At 43.9% G+C, this 24,506-nt stretch overlaps 1 protein-coding gene across 1 annotated transcript in view; it reads right to left on the bottom strand.

Annotated features, from left to right (window-relative positions):
• Positions 1–3,728: 3,728 nt before the first annotated feature.
• The window catches only part of LOC110506438 (protein ENTREP2), a 146,032-nt gene continuing 125,254 nt past the window's right edge, over positions 3,729–24,506 (bottom strand). The window contains exons 5-12 of the mRNA XM_021586041.3: positions 18,490–18,597; positions 15,879–16,039; positions 10,308–10,455; positions 6,680–6,758; positions 5,821–6,513; positions 5,554–5,625; positions 4,992–5,311; positions 3,729–4,842 (exon numbers count right to left, since the gene is read on the bottom strand). Coding sequence (XP_021441716.3) covers positions 4,627–4,842; positions 4,992–5,311; positions 5,554–5,625; positions 5,821–6,513; positions 6,680–6,758; positions 10,308–10,455; positions 15,879–16,039; positions 18,490–18,597 — 1,797 coding nt within the window. The 3' untranslated portion in view covers positions 3,729–4,626. The remainder of the gene's footprint in view (positions 4,843–4,991; positions 5,312–5,553; positions 5,626–5,820; positions 6,514–6,679; positions 6,759–10,307; positions 10,456–15,878; positions 16,040–18,489; positions 18,598–24,506) is intronic.

Genomic DNA, 24,506 nt, shown 5'->3' with positions numbered 1-24,506 from the left:
CACATTGCCAAGACTGAAATCTCATTTATCTAATGAGCAACAGAAAAACACACGTGCCAATCGGCGTGTTCATTGCTCTGAAATGTCAACAATACTAAATACGCTAGACAAGGGTCATGGATAAAAGGGACCATAGACAATGTTGGCTGAAAATAATGCTGCACAGTGATTGGCTTGAATTTACAATGACCCAGGGTAGCTTAAAGCGACAGCTACGGCTGGACATTAAGATTCAACAAGATATGTTGTTTGTGTTGCTCTCAAGAACAGGGCGCCATTGAAGGGAATGATTACTGGGGTAGAGGCAGGGGTGAACATGGATCAGCTGAAGGGGAAGATTCCCAGTGTTTGTTATGCCTGCCATTTGATGCGACAGAGACCCTGTGGAGAGTGGGGTGAAATAGAAGAGTCACTGTCTGTTCTTTTGAGTTATGGTGTTGAGTCTTTACTTGACTAAGTCATGTTAGGATATATCAGTTATCCAGTACGAGGTTTTGTGCTGAACCTGCTGCAGTATTTCAGGTGCCAAGTGTATGGTCATGTTGCAACGGTGTGTATGAGGAAGATTCCTAGATGTGAGTAGTGTACAGGAGGGAATGAGACAAGGCAATATGTAGTATCGGTGGGAAAAGTTGTGCGTGTTAACTCTAGGGGTACCCATGGTTCTGTAAGAGAAAGGCAGGTTGGGGTTGCCAGGATCAGCGTAGTACAGAAGATGTCATATGCTGAGGCAGTGAAGAGGATCCTTGTGAGTAGGATAAGGCCAATAGATATTGATAGGAATAACATGTGCTTCAGTAACTGTGTTTCTTAGGGTCCATACCCATCGTTATCATCTGTACCGCAGTAATAGAACGTACATCACCGAAATTAGATGTTGTGCTGGCAGCTGCAGAAAAGCACTTGGTTGTACGTGATTTTACTGCAGAAGAGTTACAAGGTGTGTGGAACGATAGTGTCCCGTCCTCCCAGGCTGCTGGTCTGCTGTAGGATCAGATAGTGGTGAGGTTTTAAAGGGTATAGGGTTAGTTGGTATGGCAGTTTTACTCCCTTTTCCCCATCTGTTGTCCCATCCCTTTTTGTCTCACAAAGTGTAATGAATTCACATTCCAGAACAGTAGACGGAAACATAGGGCTAGATAAGATATATAGATGAATAGGGAGGCTGTGACAGTACAAATTTAAAGAAGGAGGAGGTCGGGGCAGGTGAAATACATTATGCATTACGATGGACACGCTTTTATGCGTGTCGTAAGTGATTATGTTGAGGCCTACTACCACCACGACATGCACAAGCAGAGTTCATAGGCAGAGGGAATAAGGTATGATGTACTTCACAACTTATTTCCTAACTTCTAACTTACGGTGGTTATGTGCACGGTGATGAGCTTCATGCACATGGTCTAATAAATATTGAGGGTAGGCTATCATTTGAATGATGCTGTAGCTAACAGATTGTAATGGGCTAATGTGATGCTCCATTAGCCGTTCCAGGATAGGTGCTGTTTGGTGTAGCAGCGAATTTTTGACAAACCTTATTAACTTGGCGAAACTCTCTTCGTTCATGATTCGGCAAAACATTTATCTTCTAAAATGTCTGTGTCCAGTTGTAGGTGGTTCGTTAGTATTTTTTAAATGCGCTGTTATTAAAATAAATACATGTTTTGCTCCATGAAGTAATGCAACAATGTGTACGCCGCCATCTTGTCTATTTCAAATCCTCTCTCATTGCTTGAGACAGGTGCGTCCATCCAGGGGTGAAAGTAAGGTGGTACGGTCTGGTACAGAGTCCCAGCAAAATAAATAGTGGGGGTACACCATACCAGTAAAACATGAGCCTATCATAGTTATTAAAACAAAATGTCAACAAAACTGTAGGCTATTACACCATTATTAATCATTACCGTATGTCAGAGGCATGAAAAATGTGCGATTGGACTTGAAAACGGGTGGTATAGTGGCCTATACACTCAAAAATGCGATATGGTTCAATGAGAACACTGACATTTTGCCAAGGCAGAGATGAGTAGTGGCGGGATCAGAGACGCAGGGCAGCAGTGGATGCATACATTCTAGCCTAATGACAATCACCAAATGACAAATGTCATTACACTTTTTGGTGTTTTGTGTAACAGATGTCTCTTTCCATTCACCACTGTATGACGGATGGAAATATGCTGCGAGTGAGTGAATGTGCGCGAGTAGCCTAGTAAAGGAGCCCTTTGAAGTATGAATGTTTGAGAATCAGATGAAAACATTATGACTGGTTGTGTTTATGCCACAATAAAATGTCATACATTTTAAAAGTTAAATGACATATCTTTAGGACTAGGCCCGCAGAGATCCTATTGAATTAATAGGGGGTTCTATATGTAGTTCTATGATTTGGCCCATCATTTTTTGGGGTGTGTGCACACATTGTCCCGTACAGGGAAATGTAATCTACATTTACCCCTGGGTCCTGCATGTCCTGCACTCACCTGTCTCGATCAATGAGAGACATTTTTTAAAACATCTATAAGTGACTTTCTTGAGGTTCACAATACATTTTAGATACTTTCACATGATTTGGAAATGATGCCCAAAAAAGTATAATATATATTTGTGCCAAAAATATTAAAATGTTAGCATATGGAAACAGAGACGCAAAGAAAGTTCAAGGGGAGGGGCTACAAAAATGATCAGATTAATATTGCCATAGAGAAAAGTCTCGCAGTCTTGCAAAAAGATGCATTCTTGTGTTCTAACTACCCACTATTCAAAGTGTTCTGAACAAATTAAGGGAATTGTTCACAAACATTGGCACATTCTAAAATCCGATGATAGTCTCGGTAATGTGTTTTCGGACCATGGTCCCTTGGTCGTATTCTCGCGGGGCAGAAATCTCAGAGACCAATTGGTACACTCTGATTTACCACCCCAAGATATTCCTGAACAACGTCTATTTGCGCCCCTACTGGATAGAAATTATGAATGTAATGGCTGTACTCAATGCAATGGCACTTATAAATGTACATCCTTCAAACACCCACAAACAGGGAAATCGATCCCAATCAAAGGTGCATCGTAGCACCATTAGGTGTAAAAACTTTACTTACCCAGTTGCGGCCCACTTCCTGGAGGCAGGCCACTCGATTTAGTCTCTGCGTTATATTGGCATCGAACATGTCACCCTCCCTAGGAGAGGGGGTGACCTTGGTAATTTATTGTTAAAACAAGAGGCTGCCTGGAGCTTTAACATAAAGACCCTTGTTCCCTTCGGTCTCAACGTAGACTGATCTGAAGCCGTTCTTGTGATTATTGTGACTTTGCCATTGTAATTGTTTGTAAGCTTGTGTAGTCTAAAATTAATCTATGATCGTATGCTATCCATTTGTTGTTTGTATGCTGTTCTTTGTATGCCATTTTAATATTTGATAATTAACCAATGACGTTAGGCCACTCTTGGCCATGATTACAGACACCTGTGTCTTTTGACATTACATAAACGAGTCATCCCGCAGTGTTTGTGATTATACCCTGATGAAGATCGCTTGGCTGTCGAAACGTTGGTAATTACATTTTTGCATCTGAGCTCCTAGAGTGTGCAGCTCTCTTTTATTTTCAAGCATATGGAAACAGTAGCAGGGAAATGAAACCAAAGCAGGGACTGATGTCATACCTTGTCCATAGAATGCTGACATGGTAAGGAAACAAATGTCATTTTGTCATTTGGGTCAACTATCCCTTTAAATTTCAATTGATTTATTCAGTACATGAAAACTTAAGTGCAAAAGTCATTTTATGTACACTACATCATCACGCGCAGCATTTTATCCGCTAATAAGTCAGTTTGATGGAGACACCTCTGTTGGGGAAATTTGCATATTGTTTCTATGCAAATTTTTGAATATTCACCTGAAAATCTGTCGCCAATTGGATGGCAACCTAGCTCATTCAGAATAGTTTGTCAAACCACAAGTTCTTGACATTTCGAAAGTTACAATGAACAAGGTTTTCAAAATATTACACAATTTGTGTGATTTGTACATACAGTATGTTTTTTTTACTATTCAGTTGCGCCATGCATCTTCTGTAAGCATGGCTTCTGTGTCTCTCGCGCCTCCTAGAAATGTATGTAATGTTCAAATGACATACCATTGTTGAAAGGAGGTCGACTACAACATAGAAAGTCATATTTTATTGTAACACTGATAAGAACTGTAACACATTGAGGTAAGTTAAATAATCCACTTTTGTAACATTCTCTGTCCTGCAGTGGCACACAGTATTCAGCCAATCAAAATCCACAAAGTCTGCTGGAGCTAGTACCATCCCAAAACGGTCCAGTTCACAGTTTTAATACAAAGTTGTTTTTCTTTCCTTTTCATAAAGTAGAGCACTAGTTTTTCATCACGACGTCTCCATTTAGTTGGCTTACAAGTGTGTTTACAGGGTTGAGACTGTTAAAAAGTCCCCTGAGGGAGAAGATAACATTCTGCTGTTTTTGATATGAGATAGAGAGAACAGAAGCCAATCCACTCCAGACATGACCTACTGTTTGTTTCTGCTAAAGTCTTGGCACAGTCTCACAGGGCACTATGAGATAGAAATAGAGGTTGAGTCCTTGGTGGGGAGGGAGGGCAGTCAAAGGATGGTCTCTCTACACAAAAGGCTTTGAGTGCGTTCAGAGGGTGAGGGAGAGGAGTCCACGGAAGCAGGGGGGTTGGGAGGCCCTGGTGCTGTAGGTGGACGGCGCAGGGATGAGGAAGGGGAACTCAAGGCCCCACAGCTTTGTAGGTGCAAGTCTTCATGGGCACGCTTCCTTGGGCTGCCGATGATGCGTTGTGATTGTGTCATCACCTGTGCAAAGTAACAGACACAAACAAACAAATCCATCAATATCACTGACCAACAGTTTAGACCAGAATGGTCCAACAATGGTTTCATTAAGTTATCAGACCATCTTATTTTGTATTTGCATTCATACTCATGTCCATCAATAGGGGTACCTGATCTATGACATTGGCACTGAATATAGCTTCCTCCATGTGTCTCTCGTCAGACTTGATGACATACTTGATGCTGTTGACCACCTGCTGGACCTCTGGAGGTAGACTGCAGCTGGAGTGCTCCAGGAATTTGGCCACCAGGATTTTGGTGTCTTTATACGTCTTGAGGTCAGCCAGAGAGTGTGGACGCTCGTTGGAGACCGTGTGCAGGGCTCGCGGTTTGAGGCGGATGTCCACTTTCCTCCCCTCCTTCTGCTTCCTACCACTGCGGGTGCTGACTTTGGCAGCGGCGTGGGGAGGAGCTGCCACCTCTGTGGACTCTGAACACACCAAAGACACAAACATACAACAACATCCAATCAGGCGGGACTCAACATATTCAACACATTTGCACATTCTGTAGGTGAACGCTATTTTCTCCTACGAGTCGCTGGTCTAAATGGGTGTTTTCGCCAGGGGTATGTGTAGACTGCTAGGTTAGGTGGGGAGTGATCTGGTGGGGAGATGTGAAAGGCGTACATAGTAGAGAGGTGGTAAAAGGCTCTGGTGGGGTGGGCATTACCTTGCTCTGGTGAAGTCTGAGGAGAATCTTCAGGAGGAGGGTTGCTTGCAGAGGGGCTGCCACAGCTGTCACCTGCAGAGGGAGATGTTAGCCTTATGGTGAACAAGTACTTATGCTAAAGTATATTATTTGCATTTCACCAAATGAAGTGATGGTAGCTGCCTATGTGGTCTGATTAACCCGGTTCATCTCAACAGTAATGACAGGATCTTCCCTAAACAGCACATGGGGAGCAGTGTCGTGCCGACACAGGAACAACTCACGTACTTCCAGTTATGGAGGTACAGGAGATGGGGTCGCTGGTGGAGCGTACGATGCGAGCCAGCTTGCGATACCTCCTGCCAGACCGGAGCATGCGGGGTCGCTCTGCGGGCGCTGAGGTAGAAGGGGGCTGCGAGGCCGGGGAGGAGGAAGAGGAGGATGGGGACCACACACTGAAGCACAGCCGGGAGCCACGGGGCCGGGCAGGGGGGGACGGGGAGGGGCAGGCAGGGAGGCTCTGGGCTGCTGAGGCTGCCTCTACGGAGGCTGTGGCTGCAGAGGGGGAGGCAGAGGGCAGGGAGGGAGGAGTAGGAGGGACAGGAAGAATCAGCTGCTTCCTACTGGCTCGTTCTCTGAGGTTTGCGTGTAGCTTTACTCCTCCCTTGGGCTCCTCGTGCTCCAGTATGTTGCTGTTCTCTATGGACCAGTCTGGAGAGTGGGGTATGGAGTCCTGGGTGTGGGAGGACTCGCTGTAGCCAGTGTTGTCGAGCCGGGCCGGGCCGCGGTGGTGGTGGGAGAAGCGGGCACTGAGCTCTAGACTGATACAGCTGCCATCAGTGGGGGCGGTGTGCAGCGTGCCATAGGGAGAGGAGTCAGAGCCCTGCACCTCCAGGGAACAGAGATCCTCTGAGGAGCAACTGTGGTCTGGAATTTCTGCCACCTCCTCTGATACCATTAGAGAGGCACTGTCCACCGAGGCTGGGACAAGACACAGGAGAGCACAAGCATCAGCTGCACCAAATTACAGTACAGGCATAGATATCAAACATGGCTCCCCCCTATGGGTGAGATACACCAGCCTGTTCACACACAGTCAAAGTGGTGTGCGGGGTGGCTGTAGTGACAGTGATTGAGCCTTCCTTACCCTGAGTACTGAGACCAGCTGTGGTGTTTCTCTCACAGAGGCTGGACTCAGTGGCCTGCTGATCAATGCTGGTAGTGACCTGCAGAGGGGAGCACGAGGGGAGCACATGGACAGACAGACAGACAGACATGATTCGTTTTTACAGTTGACAAAGGAGACACACATTTCCAAAGGGATAGTGAGTGAGGGAACCAAATAATTCTGCCATTAGTGAAACCCTTGTTAAAGATGAGGAACAGGTGGATGAGGCAGAGAATCCTTTTGAAGAACATCTGTCAGAGGCCGCTGCTTCTTCCCGACACATCTGGCAACCATGTGCTCAGTACCACACTCTGGCCAGTAGAGAGCTCTCCAAGCACACCCACCCTACATCAGGAATTCCATTGGGATTTTAGAGGTGGTGAACTGTCACTATAATGTGGTTTTCTTAGGTAATTGTATGCTTATGACGTTATGTGTAATGTGTGCTTTCTTTCTCATCTCGTCATGATGAGTATTTCTAAAATCATAGCAGTGAATATGAAAAAGGATAATCAGGGTCTTAGAAGAATGTAATGCTGTGTTGTGTCTTTAGTACCATTTAATATAAAGCATGTTCCAATACAATACCTCAGTCTTACCAATCATAAGCTGCAGTCACCTGTACAAACGGATCATTTCGGGTCCATACCTCTATTCTAGTCAACCTGAGCCTGAGCGACGAGTGTCTATTCAAGGGGAATCTAGATCCCTCCTATTGCAGCTGCTCCCCTATGAGGCATACATCTAACAGCAGCCAGTCCCCTCAGGTGCTCTCTCTGCATCAACACTTCAAAGGCATGTACTTCAGGTGAGAAAACTCTATATTGATTCGACCTCATTCACAGAATCTTTGTTGGAAGATCATTTTCAGGAGATCTGTGCGGAGAGCTCTAAAAGCCGAGGGGAAGCCTTTTGGTATTACATTTTAGAGCAAATAATATATATTGTTCTAAAATGTTGGTGCACAATGTCTCCTAGAATTTCAAAGGGACACAAAAGGCACTCTTTTTGTGGAATGATGCAGCTTTGTTACAGATTGGATTCTTATGTCTTTGTCTCCTGTGGTTTCCCTTCACTGTCATGTAAGAGACAAGAGATCTTGTCTGTCTTAGGAGAGCCACAAAGCACCACTCAGCTCTGAACAGATAACTGTGCCAATGATTGAATGTCATTTTTTGTTAAGCTTGCATTCAATTGCCACTCCCTGTTGCACACAACAAGCTTCCATTCCCCCTGTCACAAGGCTGATTTAAGATGAAATCGTCAACCCTGTTACAGTCAACCCTGTTACTTCATTTTGGCACTTAATAGGCAATCACTATAGTATTTTTTTTATATTTAACCTCAAGAGATGGGAAAACATGTTTTTTATGAAGTTGAACATGTGCTCTTTATGTCAATATTAAAATGGGATGATTTTTTTCTTTTACCGAGTTTGACACCCAATTGGTGGAACGACCCAGCTGCATTCAACAGAAAACCAACTATATTCCTTGAAGAAGTGACCCCTCACATTTTCTCCAGGTAGATAACGATAGTACCTCCAATGATTGAGTTCATAGGACAAACACCGAACTGAAATCTATACCTGCTCTGAAGTTCTACCAGACTAGACGTGTCTTCTGCATCTCATCTAAATGAGACTTTTCCCATCACACCTATAGTGCATTCGGAAAGTATACCTTTTTCCACATTTTGATAGGTCACAGCCTTATCCTAAAATGTATTAAATAAATAGTTTTCCAATCAAACACAATACCCCATAATGACAAAGCGAAAGCAGGTTTTTAGAAATGTTTGCACCTAATTTTCATAAGTATTCAGACCCTTTGCTATGAGACTCGAAATTGATCTCAGGTGTATCCTGTTTCCACTGATCATCCTTGAGCTGTTTCTACAACTTGACTGGAGTCCACTTGTGGTAAATTCAACTGGACATGATTTGGAATGACACACACCTATCTATATAAGGTCCAACAGTTGACAGTACATGTCAGAGCAAAAACCAAGCCATGAGGTCGAAGGAGATGTCTGTAGAGCTCTGAGACAGGATTGTGTCGAGGCACAGATCTGGGGAAGGGTACCCCAAGAACACAGTGGCCTCCATCATTCTTAAATGGAAGAAGTTTGGAACCACCAAGACTCTTCTTAGAGCTGGTCACCCGTCCAAACTGAGCAATCGGGGGAGAAGGGGCTTGGTCAGGGAGGTGACCAAGAACCCGATGGTCACTCTGACAGAGCTCCAGAGTTCCTCTGTGGAGATGGCGGAACCTTCCAGAGGACAATCTCTGCAGGACTCCACCAATCAGGCCTTTATGGAAGTGGCTAGATGGAAGCCATTCCTCAGTAAAAGGCACATGACAGCCCGCTTGGAGTTTGACAAAAGGCACCTAAAGGACTCTCAGACCATGAAAAATGAGATTCTCTGGTCTGATGAAACCAAGATTGAACTCTTTCACCTGAATACCAAGCGTGACGTCTGGAGGAAACCTGGCACCATCCCTACGATGAAGTATGGTGCTGGCAGCATAATACTGTGGCGATGTTTTTCAGCGGCAGGGACTGGGAGACTAGTCAGGATCAAGGGAAAGATGAACGGAGCAAAGTACAGCGAGATCCTTGATGAAAACCTGCTCCAGAGCACTCAGGATCTCAGACTGGGGTAAAGGTTTTACCTTCCAACAGGACAACGATCCTAAGCACACAACCAAGACAACGCAGGAGTGGCTTCGGGACAAGGTTCTGAATGTACTTGAGGGGCCCAGCTAGAGCCCGGTTTTGAACCCAATTGAACATTCCTGCAAAGACCTGAAAATAGCTGTGCAGCGACGCTCCCCATCCAACCTGACAGAACTTGAGAATATCTGCAGAGAAGAATGGGAGAAACTCCCCAAATACAGGTGTGCCAAGCTTGTAGTGTCGTACCCAAGAAGACTCGAGGCTGTAATCGCTGCCAAAGGTGCTTCAACAAAGTACTGAGTAAAGGGTCTGAATACTTATGCAAATGTGATATCTGAAGAAAAAAAAATGGTTTTGCTTTGTTATTATGGGGTATTGTGTGTAGATTCCATTTTAGAATAAGGCTGTAAAGTAACAAAATGTGGAAAAAGTCAAGGGGTCTGAATAGTTTCTGAATGCACTGTATGTGTGTGCTTCTGTCTTAGGGGAGGCCTTATGAGGTCAGCAGTGAATTGGGTCATCTGCATAAGGAAATGTTACACGTCTTTATTATGTCTCCTTTATTAGAGCCTGTGGCAGCGATTTACACACAGAGAGAGAGAGAGAGAGGAGCATAAAATCCTCTCACCTCACTAATCCTCAACCCAAATAGGAACTTCAACTGAGTCTCTAACTCAGCTAGCTTCTCTCTGTGTACTTCTCCTTCTCTCTTTGTGATCTCACACAACAACTTCTTTTGAAGCCAAAATGCCTCTCTTAGCACTCTCCTTTGTAGTTGTGTTCTTACAATGTGCATGTAAACAGGGACGTATTCAACAGTGAGAGGGGTTCTAAACTACTCTGACTGTGAATAGACAATGTGTAATGTTAGAAAGAGGCTGGCTTGTACACTGGTCTTTTATGGGGGAAGGATGGTAGTGCTACTCACCTGACTGGCAGGGGTCTGCCCCATCCCCATCCCCACCACAGACTCGTATGACGGGGGCAACTCAGAGGGGTAGAGTGTCCCAGGGCTGTTGATGGGTACTCCATAGATGGCACTGAACGGGGAGTGTGGAAAGTCCAGATGTAGACTTCTGAATGTGAGAAACATTAGGGAGGAAAGGTGTGAGGAGAGAAATACAAATATCCTCTTCTTCCTCAATCCAGCAACACTTCATTTTAGAGTAAACAAACACATTCAATTGGTTGAGAGACACGTTGTTTTTCATGTGGTGTTCATTAAAAATATCTCACCCATGCAAGAGCCATCTTTTCTAATTAAAACCCATTCTCCTGTGAAGTGGCAGAGTATAAAATACAACCTGAGTGTCTGAATCAATCATCCAGCGCATGATGATGTCATGACATGTTTCTGCCCTCAGCTAGGGGACTCTATAAAGGCTTCCTCTGCATGTTTCTATTTACAGCCTAATTGACAAGAACACATGGCATCTAGCCAAGCAGCTGGATCAGCATGCTGTCAAATATGTGGAAATAGAACTGATTCTCTTATACCAATTGGAAGGAGATCAATGGCACATTTGCACAAGGCCATGGACGTTACCTGTGCTCCTTAACAAAGCACGACAACATTCTGATAGTCCATACTAAGCATTGTGAGTGGCTTGGCCCAAGGCCTCCACAAAATACATATTTAGGATCAAACTTGCTCTAGCCACTTGCAAGATACCTATTTTAATAAAACATATGTGTTTAGTTTCAGCTCTGCCGTCAATCACTAAAATAGAATATGATTCTTGGCGAGGACAAAACAAAATAATCAAACTAGGGAGTTGTATCAAACCTAACCTCGTCGTGAACCAGGCTTCCCTAAAACAGGAAATGTGGGGAAGTTCCATGGCAAAAATCAGCTAAAGAGGGGTGCGAACCAGGTGTAAATCACAGTGCTAAACACGCCTACACGGGAGCCCGGGCGAGATTAATCGAATCCCCTCAGTGCGTGAAGACAAAATAAAATCAATAAAACAAACACTTGGTGACAAAACATTTCAGAACGTTTGTGGCACATTGGTTTTTACAGCATTTCTCTGTTGTTTTGAGATTAAATGAAGCTGCAGCAAGAGGGGAGAAATGGTCAACAATGCTGGCCAGTTCAATATTTCTTATTTTGACGTTTCTGGAGTGATATTTGGGTGTGCAGGGTTGCATGAGCCCCGGGACAAGAAGTAGCTAGTCACAATGAGGTTAATTTTGAGAAAAGTCAGTTAACTTTGTAAGCTACCTAGGTATAACTAGCTACAAGCTAGTTCAATTTCTCTCAGGATTATAAAGGCAACAAAATGTTAATAAAAACAGCATATTATTGACCTAAAGGTTAGCTGTGTTAGCCCAGTATTTAGCTTATTCAGGGTCAGTGATACATAAACCAACCATGGTACTGTCTATCTCCCTCAAACTCAACTCTGGACCTAGAAGCCAGTTCCACGGCTTTCACTGCTTCCATTGATCCCCTTTAAATCAGGGACTAATTTAGACCTGGGACACCAGGAGGATGCAAATAATTATCAGGTTTGAAGAGACAACCAGCAGACACCGGACCTCATAGGGTAAGAGCTGAATACGCCTGGTCTATCTACTATGGGAACAACAACAACCTCGTTCTGGATGAGACAGCCAGATCGAGGCAAAAAGGTAACAATATCTGGATTAGCTATCTAATGTTAGCTAAATTTAGTCATGAATAAATTGGCTAAATGTTTTTAAATTAATAATTCTGTGAACTGTCTAAAGCAAGTTTTAAATTGACACAATACCTGTTAGCAAAGGTCTCCGCTAGAGGTGATGTGCACAAGCTTGCAGGGATTTGTAGTCTTGAATGATCTCTACTTTGATGCTAATTAGCATGTTAAAATCTGAGAATAAATAGAGCCAAATATATTGATAAAAGCCACCTTGTCCGAGAGTTGTATATGTTTATCAAAAAACGTCACGCCAGGATAAGCCTACATGACACACAGCCCTTATTTTAATTGTTTCTAAAATCAATGGTGGAAAAACTATTGGAACATTTTCCCTGTTTGACCGCTAGGTTTTATGGGTATTGTGACACCTCCACTGTGGGGCTCTATTTGAGTGTCCCGGATGTACGTTTACTATGTTACGTCTAGTCTATGAGACCAGCCTGCAGCACTGGTATATGGTTAAATTCAGATAGCTGATATACTGAGACAGCGTGACAATCAAATAAAACAGATTGGAGATCTTACAACTAGACAGGCAAAAAAAGACATGTTCATTTGAGAAAACAACACAAAAACATTTTAGAGACAGAACCCCTTCCCCTCTTTAATGCAGGATTGTGATTCATCAACATTGACACTAGTCCATTTAAAATAATATTTTAACAATTAAAACAAGTTTAAACGCTTCATCAAAAACAAAATGTTCAAATAATCTAACTCGTATGTAAAGATTAGACATCGTAGTCGAAACAACAATAGAAAATTGAGTGGTAGTAACACGTAGGCTATTATTACTAAAGCATCATTTCAGGTGAACAAAACTCCATACCAGCAGTGACTAACCTTGCTCCACTGATCTCTGATCTACTGGGTGAGCAGACTTCTGTTCCAGCCCAGCAATAGCACACTTGATTATCAACTCATTAGGTTTGATAAGTTGAATCAGGTGTGTTATTTCTGGGCTGAAACAGAACCCTTCACACCACGCAGATCCCCAGGAGTGTTGGCCTTCTCCAATTCTAATAGGTTTATACATTGTGTGTGATGTTCAACTGTTTTTGTATACAACATGTGCTAACATAGGTAGGCCTACACATATAACCCAGGGCATATACAGTTGAAGTTGGACGTTTACATACACCTTAGCCAAATACATTTAAACTTAGTTTTTCACAATTCCTGACATTTAATCCTAGTAAAAATGATCTGTCTTAGGTCAGTTAGGATCACCACTTTATTTTAAGAATGTGAAATGTCAGAAAAAAATAGTAGAGAGAATGATTTATTTCAGCTTTAATTTCTTTCATCGCATTACCAGTGGGTCAAAAGTTTACATACACTCAGTTAGTATTTGGTAGCATTGCCTTTAAATGGTTTAATTGGGGTCAAATGTTTTGGCTAGCCTTCCACAAGCTTCCCACAAGTTGGGTGAATCTTGGCCCATTCCTCCTGACAGAGCTGGTGTAAATGAGTCAGGTTTGTAGGCCTCCTTGCTCGCACACGCTTTTTCAGTTCTGCCCACAAATGTTCTATAGGATTGAGGTCAGGGCTTTGTGATGGCCACTCCAATACCTTGACTTTGTTGTCCTTAAGACATTTTGCCACAACTTTGGAAGTATGCTTGGGGTCATTGTCCATTTGGAAGACCCATTTGCGACCAAGCATTAACTTCCTGACTGATGTCTTGAGATGCTGCTTCAATATATCCACATAATTTCCCTACCTCATGATGCCATCTATTTTGTGAAGTGCACCAATCCCTCCTGCAGAAAAGCACACGCACAACATGATGCTTCCACCCCCGTGCGTCACGGTTGGGATGGTGTTCTTCGGTTTGCAAGCCTCCCCCTTTTTCCTCCAAACATAAAGATGGACATTATGGCCAAACAGTTGTTTCATCAGATCAGAGGACATTTCTTCAAAAAGTACGATCTTTCTCCCCATGTGCAGTTGCAAACCGTAGTCTGGCTTTTTTATGGCAGTTTTGGAGCAGTGGCTTCTTCCTTGCTGAGCGGCATTTCAGGTTATGTCGATATAGGACTCGTTTTACTGTGGATATAGATACTTTTGTACCTGTTTCCTCCAGCATCTTCACAAGGTCCTTTGCTGTTGTCCTGGGATTGATATTTACTTTTCGCACCAAAGTACGTTCATCTCTAGAACGTGTCTCCTTCCTGAGCGGTATGACGGCTGCATGGTCCCATGGTGTTTATACTTGCATACTATTGTTTGTACAGATGAACGTGGTACCTTCAGGTGTTTGAAAATTTCTCCCAAGGCTGAACCAGACTTGTGGAGGTCTACCATTTTTTTTTCTGAGGCTGATTTATTTAGATTTTCCCATGATGTCAAGCATAGAGGCACTGAGTCTGAAGGTAGGCCTTGAAATACATCCACAGGTACACCTCCAATTGACTCAAATGATGTCAATTAGCCTATCAGAAGCTTCTAAAGCCATGACATCATTTTCTGGAATTTTCCAAGCTGTTTAAAAGCACAGTCATCTTAGTGTATGTAAACTTCTGACCCACCGGAAATTGTGATACAGTGAATTCTAAGTCTGTAAACAATTGTCAGAAAAATTACTTGTCATGCGCACAGTAGATGTCCTAATCGACTTGTTAACAAGAAATTTGTGGACTGGTTGAAAAACTAGTTTTAATGACTCCAACCTAAGTGTATGTAAACTTCTGACTTCAACTGTAGCTACCTATGTTAGCACATGTTGTATACAAAAACACTGCTGGTATACACAGTTACTGTGTGAGAAGGTGTTAATGTTAGTCATTGTTATGTAAATGTAGGCTGAAAAGTATCAGTGGCCTGGCTTTGGCCCCAAGTGAGAGCAGCTCCACCGAAGTCATGGCCCAGATACGGGTGCCGGCCCACGTAAATGGAAACATAAAAGTCTGAGCCTTTTAGGTAAAACATCCTGTATGGAAACGCGCCATTAGTCTCTTCCTAGGCTGTTATCAACTAACGCATTTGGAAACTGTTTTTAAATTTACAATGATTACATCAAGATACTGTAGTTAGGTAATAGAAAGTTATCTAGATGATGACATTTAATTCACTTAGCTAAGAAGTGTGTAAAGTTAGCTTGCTAGCTAGCAGCGCAGTTGAGTTAGCCTACAAAGTGGTCTACTTGAAGTCTAATACATAGTTTAACATTTCAAAATATATTTACTTACTTGAATCGTTTTTTGAGCCCTTATCTTTTATAATAATGGGCAATCTTCAAGATTTTTCAGTGGTAGCAAAGCGCAGCCATATGGACAAATGGAGATAAGGTAAAAAGTGTGATTGTCGAAAGAGCACCTGATCATTTGAAAACGTCCATTTGAAACTAGCAAACGCAACAACTCTACAAAATGTGTCTTACAAAAATGGAAAACAGTGGCACACAACTCCCCCCCCTTCTACAGGTGTGTGGGGAAGGGTTCTTTAAATCTAACAGCCAATCAAAATCTTGCAGAACTATGCAAACCGTTTTTGCAAGGTATTTTGGAGGTATGGCAACGCAAGACTATATCAAACCCAATGTGAAAGGTGCCAAAGGAGATGCTACAGCCAGTCATTCAAACAGGCATGTTGCTATGTTGGTCAGCCAACACTCAGTCTGGTGGTAGGTTGTTAGGAGGTCAGAGTGTTGTGCTGCAGCCAGTACATCTGTACATCTGTACATCTATCACCGAAGTGCAGGTGTTGTGTTGCTTTGCTGTAGTACCTCAGTTCGCCCATCACCGAGGTCAAGGTGTTGTGTTGTGGTATGTTGTGTTTGTTCTGTTTTGTTGTGTGATGTTTTTTTGCGATACCTCTGCCCGTCCATCACCGGGGTGCAGGTGTACTCTGGGGGGTAGTAGGGTGGTGGAGGGATGGGTGGGATGAACTCGTCAAAGTCAAGGTTCTGGTGCAGGATGGTGCCGTGGGGGGTCATGCAGTCAGCGCTCAGGGCTCGTGCTCTGTGTGGCATGAACTGAAACAGACAGACAGACCGAGACATAAACCCAGCTTTTACTTCAGAGACAGGAAACCGCCATCTATTTGTCTCATTCTGAAAGCTTTATACTGGGACCATTGAATGTTTCAATTTCAACAACATTCTGTAAAGAAAAGGCATCCAGAATAAGGTTATCTAGCAGACACAATGTTTATTTTTGGAGACTTGGATAAAGGAACTATGCGGTAGCATGCGTCGTTATCGGTGGCAAAGTTGTTAATGGCCGGGCTAATAAAGCCAGACACAATGGAGCAGTGGATGGAAAAAACGCTGGCTAGATTAATACGTGTCAAGTGAAGGAAGTTTCCCTGGCCTGGCCAGCACGTTGTGCATTGAGTCAGTCAGGCTTTAGTAGGTAGCTAGCTTTGTTCCTGGGAGCTGAAATCTTTCCTTGTGAAATGGGAATGAGGCCAGATTGAGAGGGGCTCTGTGAGTGTACTGGGAATAGGAGGAGACAGGTCCTTTGTCATTCACCCTCCTGTGACCTTACGGCAGTACAGGCCACTTTAATCTCTCCTGGTCTGTGTTTTTAAAACAGTGGCGTGTCTCACATTCCTCCTGCTCACAACCAGACGACGACGTGCCATTGAGAAGTTCCCATTCGGGACGCACTGCAGTTCAGCCTGTCTACTTTGAAGTTTAAATCTGACTTTGAAAAATGTGCCCATCTGTCGCTTTGCGTCTGCCATCAATCATGTGTCATACAAGAAAAGCATTGAAAGTTTATATAGATATATTCATTATCAGTCAAGGACAAAGACATGAAAACCTCTCATTGAAATTCTGACTAAACAGTAAAACCTTGCCCTTACCAACCAAATGACTGTGATCTGTATCAGTTTAGCTTACAAAATGTATTGTTCTGCAATATTCTTCTTGCCACAAAAGATGAAGAAACTGAACCAGGTGTAAAATCAAACATATTGTCCTGCTCTTAAGCGTCTGGTCCCGTAGCTCATTGTGCCTGTGCGGTGACTGTGTAGCTGGGATCACTAGTGATGTCTTGCATTGCCACCTTGTGCTCCGAGATGAAACTAATCCTCTACTGCTCCAGTAGGTTGCAGCCTCCACTCTAGCCTCTGCAACAGTCCCATTGCTAACCCCTACATCAACGCCAGGCAGTCCCAGCCCCTGTATCTGCCCCAGCTCCAGCCCCAAACTCCTGCCTCACTAATATAATTCAGCTCTATCAATCTCCCACCCTGGGCTTATCTGTCATATACCCATCTAAGAGGCCACACAATTTACAGCTCAGCTCATAAACTGTATACAAAGCCTTCTTGTATAGAATGTTAAAACGTTATTTCTCCCCTGTAAAAAATTGCCTAGAGATATTAATGGGGTGCAGACATGGTATCGCTAGTATCGCTTTGTTTTAATGGTGGCTATGAAGGCGCTACAGCCCACCAATCATCTGGGAAAGTCATTCTAAATGGGCTGAGAGCATTGCTCTGAAGGGCAAAGGGAGCACTCCGCCACATTGATTTCCCTGATGACAGCAAAGCATTTAGGTTTTGGGCACAGTCATTGTTTCCCTTGTAATGCGAGAGGGTCGTTTTAAGGACAGCATTCCTTTTAAGGTGTACATATTACCAACTACAGTGAGGGAGAAGAATCATTATTTCCCCTTTAATTGGTTTCTTCAAATCCTCTGATTTTTAGCATGATGTGGAGGTTCTGAACTGTTCTGGGATGGGTGCACTTCGTGATGTGAAGGTTCTGAATTGTTCTGGGATGGGTGCCCTTCGTGATGTGGAGGTTCTGAATTGTTCTGGGATGGGTGCCCTTCGTGATGTGAAGGTTCTGAATTGTTCTGGGATGGGTGCCCTTCGTGATGTGAAGGTTCTGAACTGTTCTGGGATGGGTGCCCTTCGTGATGTGGAGGTTCTGAACTGTTCTGGGATGGGTGCCCTTCGTGATGTGGAGGTTCTGAATTGTTCTGGGATGGGTGCCCTTCGTGATGTGGAGGTTCTGAATTGTTCTGGGATGGGTACGCTTCGTGATGTGGAGGTTCTGAATTGTTCTGGGATGGGTGCCCTTCGTGATGTGGAGGTTCTGAATTGTTCTGGGATGGGTGCCCTTTGTGATGTGAAGGTTCTGAACTGTTCTGGGATGGGTGCCCTTCGTGATGTGGAGGTTCTGAATTGTTCTGGGATGGGTGCCCTTCATGATCTCTGTTGACATTATCTAAGATGGTCAGACTGAAGACAATTTATTCCAAATCTGTATGGTACTACAATACTACTGGTACTACTACCGCTAAATGAGGGGGAGAATGATGAAGCCAGCATTAGAAGGCCAGGCGTGTTTACCTTTCATGATGGTTCAGAGCTGCTCTCCATAAGGCTATAGATCAGTCTCATTGAGTCCAGGTCAGACAGAGTTAGAGACAACGTGTCCATTGTGTTCTCTGTCACACTACTTACGATCTGTAGCACATCAGTGGAGACCATCTGCATGCAGCACATGGCAGTGGCCAGGGCACAGACGATGGTGGAGATGACATTCAGGGCGCACACACTAAACAGGAGCTCCTACAGGACCCAGGCAGAGGGAGAGAGGAAAGGGGCAGAGGGAGAGAGGGAAGGGGGAGAGAGGGAAGGGGGAGGGAGTCACATTTGAGCCACAGTGAGGACAGCTAAGCAAATATTACAGCATGAGAACACAAGAGAGGAGAGAAATATATAGGGAAGGGAACAAATGAATGAGAGAGGGACTGAAGGTGACACAAGACAATGGTGATGTCATTACCATGGCGACACAGCACAGCAGGGACTAGCTAGCAGGGGAGCACTGCAGAGGACGGATACAGTACATCATAACAGCAGCAAATCACCCCTTAAATCGGAGAATGATCCAACCAGGAACACAGTCACCCTCATAGCTCAGCACTGCATTTCCTGCAGCGCCATCCTCTTCCACACATTAAACCATGTGGGAATGAAGCAATATGAATCCCTGCCGGCCCTGACACTTCAGGTCATAAAATCCTGTTTACAGACAGCTAGCTAACTGCAGCCCAGACTGGCTGCTTTGAACCCCGAGTCAGCAGCATTGCTTACAACCACAGGAACAGTCTTGAAAGAAATGAAATTGTGTGAGTTTGACATTTACCCAAGCTCTCTATTTATTTTGACATGTGTTCACCATTGGCAAGCAACCGATGTTGAAAATAGTTGAGGTTATAGCAATGGATTCCCATTGATATGACAGGTGAAATCTCTGATAACCTTGGTGTTTTTGCGACCAGAGAGCTAGAGACTCGCACAGCCTTTCACAGATACAGCCTACATTTGGCAGGTGAGGTCCCGAGTCAGTGAAACAGATCCTTTCTCAGTCCCTTTGAGAAACACATTGTGTGATGAGCACGCAGCTTAAAGTTAATGCCTGCCTCTCTGGAGACTGACAGGAGAAGGGAATGAGGAGGGGCCTACCAGAAACACTGTGAAATAGAACATCACGGCCAATGGTAACCAACCAAGACCATAAACAGTGCCTTCTACTGCTGAGGTGTGATATAATAGGACTGCATGGCTTAAGGCCCAGATGCTCAGGTCACATGTCAAGAACAACTCTTGTCCCGAAAGACATCTCCTATAAGGTTGGTATGTTGAGTACTTCAACACAGCTTAACAATAGTAGCGCCATTGTAAAGAAGCATGACTCAACAGGGAACCATCTCTCTTCCTAGTCTCTGTGGGTAAAGTGATAAAAGCCTCCTGAAGAGGTGTCTGTGTTCCAAGGTTATGCACTCACATAAGCTGATTTATTGAATTCTCAGCAAGAATAAATATGCATAGTAGCGAAATTGAACCCCATGCAACCTGAAAATAGGCTCTTGATTTCCTTCCATGTTGCTTTTCTTTGTTACTTTGCTAGACTTCAAGGTGAAATAATAAGCCGGGAAGTGTCCTCATCCATACAGTGCTTTTTCTAATAGCTATCTTCTGGCCATCTGATCATGTGGATACTGAATAGGGAGAAATGCACAGCCTGAGCTAAGCACAGTGAAGACCACAAATTACCATGGTATTTGACTAAATACGTTATTTTCATTTTCAAACAGACAATGGAGGGCTATTATGGATGAACAATGTTTGTTTGGAACACAGTATTATTTCCTAGTGATATTTACCATTGTCACGACTCCTACCGAAGTAGGGTCCTCTCCCTGTCCGGGTGGCGCTTGGCGGTCGTCATCACCGGCCTACTAGCTGCCACCGATCCCTTTTCCCTTTTCTGTTTGTTTTGTCTGTTTAGTTTCACCTGTTCCTTGTTGAGGTTGATTAGTTGGTCTATTTAAGCCGATAGGCCCGCCTGCTCTTCGTGTGGGCTTAACTATTTTTCCCACTGTGTTTCTGTGTGGCAGTACGTATTGTGTTGGGCATTTGTTATTGTGCGCCCGGTATTCTTGGCGAGCGCTATTTTTTCCCTGTGCGTAATAAACGCTATCCTGAACTTTCTGCCTCCGCACCCACTACGCCCAGATCGTTACAACTATACATACTAGTACCAGAGTATAGAATAATGTCATTGTAGCTTTGGAGAGAGATTTGACAAGCAGTGTAGACAGACCTATAGGTCAAACAAGTGGCAGATCTGTCACTTCTGGCCTTCAACTATGTTCTATCACTTCCCTGTCTGGCCTAATATGATCAAACCCTAACACGCATACAGGATGTTATTAGTTCTGACTCAGTCCCTTTATTTGACACTTGGGAACAAAGTGCTAGCTTGGCAGAGATGCTCCTGTGTACCTAGAGAGGTGAATAATACATGGAGATTGGTACTTCAGTATAAACATTTTCAAAGAGGAGACATTTTTGTTTATTTTCCTTTTCTTGTTTGAGGTGTTGACACAGCTGATTTCTCCTCATCTTTTTGGGATATGTTCCTGTTCCATGCCTTGCTAGTCACACAAACCCAATCCAGATACTGGGAGTCACAGGAGACCCATGTCCTCATTCAGCGTAGCCTATTTCATTATTCAGTTCTCTTTGCAGTGTTGCATCACCTTGTGCATCAAATCTACCAAACAAACCGGCATCCATGGTGAGTTCGAATGGCTCACTCCGGGGAAAGGAATAGAGAGAAGAGGATGCCGAATGAATCATTCTTGAGCTTCACTTAGAATTTTAAGGAGAGAGAGGAAAAATAGACTGAGATCTAGGCATTGAATATGTACTGTACATGTCATTGTCCAGTCTCATCAAAAGCATAATGTGAAATAAAAAGTATAGACTGGAATCCAAGTTTTGAAAATCCCAATGGTATGTTTTGTGGAGTTTCTGGTAGAATGTTATTGCTGTTTTGTTGCTGTGCGAAATCATGCTGTTGCTTTGTGAAGAAAGATTAGTGTGCATAGCATATACATTTACATGAAATCCTACAATCATAAAGCAAAGAATAAAAATACCCTTCATGAGTCTTGGCTATATTGAATATAATGACTTCTAAGTGTTTCTAAATGCTACATACGTGTATTTCCTGTTGCACCCCTAAAAACTAAAAACATTTCTCATAAGAAACTAGCTCCCTGGTATACAGAAAATACCCGAGCTCTGAAGCAAGCTTTCAGAAAATTGGAACGGAAATGGCGCCACACCAAACTGGAAGTCTTCCGACTAGCTTGGAAAGACAGTACCGTGCAGTATCGAAGAGCCCTTACTGCTGCTCGATCATCCTATTTTTCCAACTTAATTGAGGAAAATAAGAACAATCTGAAATGTATTTTTTATACTGTCTCGCAAAACTAACTAAAAAGCAGCATTCCCCAAGTGAGGATGGCTTTCACTTCAGCAGTAAAAAATTCATGAACTTCTTTTAATAAATAGATCATGATTATTAGAAAGCAAATTACGGACTCCTGCTTAAATCTGCGTATTCCTACAAAGCTCAGTTGTCCTGAGTCTGCACAGGACTGCGCAGCAACTCACTGCCTTCCTGAAGACAAACAATGTATACGAAATGCTTCAGTCTGGTTTTAGACCCCATCATAGCACTGAGACTGCACTTGTGAAGGTGGCAAATGACCTTTTAATGGCATCAGACCGAGGCTCTGCATCTGTCCTCGTGCTCCTAGACCTTAGTACTGCTTTTGATACCATCGATCACCACATTATTTTGGAGAGATTGGAAACCCAAATTGGTCTACAAGGACAAGTTCTGTCCTGGTTTAGATCTTATCTGTTGGAAAGATATCAGTTTGTCTCTGTGAATGGCTTGTCCTCTGACAAATCAACTGTAAATGTTGGTGTTCCTCAAGGTTCCGTTTTAGGACCACTATTGTTTTCACTATATATTTTACCTCTTGGGGATGTCAATCAAAAACATAATGTTAACTTTCACTGCTATGCGGATGACACACAGCTACACAGTACATTTCAATGAAACATGGTGAAGCCCCAAAATTGCCCTCGCTAGAAGCCTGTGTTTCAGACATAAGGAAGTGGATGGCTGCAAACTTTCTACTTTTAGACTCAGACAAAACAGAGATGCTTGTTCTAGGTCCCAAGAAACAAAGAGATCTTCTGTTGAATCTGACAATTAATCTTAATGGTTGTACAGTCGTCTCAAATAAAACTGTGAAGGACCTCAGCGTTACTCTGGACCCTGATCTCTTTTTTGACGAACATATCAAGACTGTTTCAAGGACAGCTTTTTTACATCTACGTAACATTGCAAAAATCTGAAACTTTCTGTCCAAAAATGATGCAGAAAAATTAATCCATGCTTTTGTTACTTCTATGTTAGACTACTGCAATGCTCTACTTTCCGGCTACACGGATAAAGCTCTAAATAAACTTCAGTTAGTGCTAAATACGGCTAGTAGAATCCTGACTAGAACCAATACATTTGATCATATTACTCCAGTGCTAGCCTCACTACACTGGCTTCCTGTCAAGGCAAGGGTTGATTTCAAGGTTTTACTGCTAACCTACAAAGCATTACATGGGCTTGCTCCTACCTAATCTCTCTGATTTGGTCCTGCCGTACATACCTACACGTACACTACCGTCACAAGACGCAGGCATCCTAATTGTCCCTAGAATTTCTAAGCAAACAGCTGGAGGCAGGGCTTTCTCCTATAGATCTCCATTTTTATGGAATGGTCTGCTTTCCCATGTGAGAGACGCAAACTCGGTCTCAACCTTTAAGTCTTCACTGAAGACTCATCTCTTCAGTGGGTCATATGATTGAGTGTAGTCTGGCACAGGAGTGTGAAGGTGAACGTGAACGTAAAGGCTCTGGAGCAACGAACCGCCCGTGTGCGTCACTTGAGTGGGTTGAGTCACTGATGTGATCTTCCTGTCTGGGTTGGCGCCCCCCTTTGGGTTGTGCCGTGGCGGAGATCTTTGTGGGCTATACTCGGCCTCGTCTCAGGATGGTAAGTTGGTGGTTGAAGATATCCCTCTAGTGGTGTGGGGGCTGTGCTTTGGCAAAGTGGGTGGGGTTATATCCTTCCTGTTTGGCCCTGTCCGGGGGTATCATCGGATGGGGCCACAGTGTCTTCTGACCCCTCCGGTCTCAGCCTCCAGTATTTATGCTGCAGTAGTTTATGTGTCGGGGGGCTAGGGTCAGTTTGTTATATCTGGAGTACTTCTCCTGTCTTATCCGGTGTCCTGTGTGAATTTAAGTATGCTCTCTCTAATTCTCTCTTTCACTCTTTCTTTCTCTCTCTCTCTCTCGGAGGACCTGAGCCCTAGGACCATGCCTCAGGACTACCTGGCATGATGACTCCTTGCTGTCCCCAGTCTACCTGGCCGTGCTGCTGCTCCAGTTTCAACTGTTCTGCCTGTGCCTATGGAATCCCGATCTGTTCACCGGACATGCTACCTGTCCCAGACCTATTATTTGACCATGCTGGTCATTTATGAACATTTGAACATCTTGGCCATGTTCTGTTATAATCTCCACCCGGCACGGCCAGAAGAGGAATGGCCACCCATAGCCTGGTTCCTCTCTAGGTTTCTTCCTAGGTTTTGGCCTTTCTAGGGAGTTTTTCCTAGCCAACGTGCTTCGACACCTGCATTGCTTGCTGTTTGGGGTTTTAGACTGGGTTTCTGGACAGCACTTTGAGATATCAGCTGATGTACGAAGGGCTATATAAATACATTTGATTTGATATCCATCACTGCCCAAAAGGCCCGGGAGAGGCGAAGGTCGAGTCATTTGTCCTCCGAAACAGGACCCAATCTAACCTCGCCCCTTAACATCCACCAGCTTAACCCGTAAGCCATCCGCACCAATGTGTCGGAGGAAACACCGTTCAACTGAAGACCGAAGTCGCCACAGCGCGATTAGCCACATAAAGCCAAACCCGGCCAAACCCTCCCCAAACTCGGGGCGACGCTGCGCCAATTGTGCGCCACCTTATTGGACTCCCGGTCACGGGCCGGTTGTGACACAGCCTGGAAACGAACCTGGGTCTATAATGACACCT

Source organism: Oncorhynchus mykiss, chromosome 26 (assembly GCF_057628025.1).
Source record: "Oncorhynchus mykiss isolate SJ-2025 chromosome 26, ASM5762802v1, whole genome shotgun sequence".
Taxonomy (NCBI): domain Eukaryota; kingdom Metazoa; phylum Chordata; class Actinopteri; order Salmoniformes; family Salmonidae; genus Oncorhynchus; species Oncorhynchus mykiss.
Note: the sequence above shows the minus strand (reverse complement) of the source record. Positions and strands in the feature narration are given on the sequence as shown.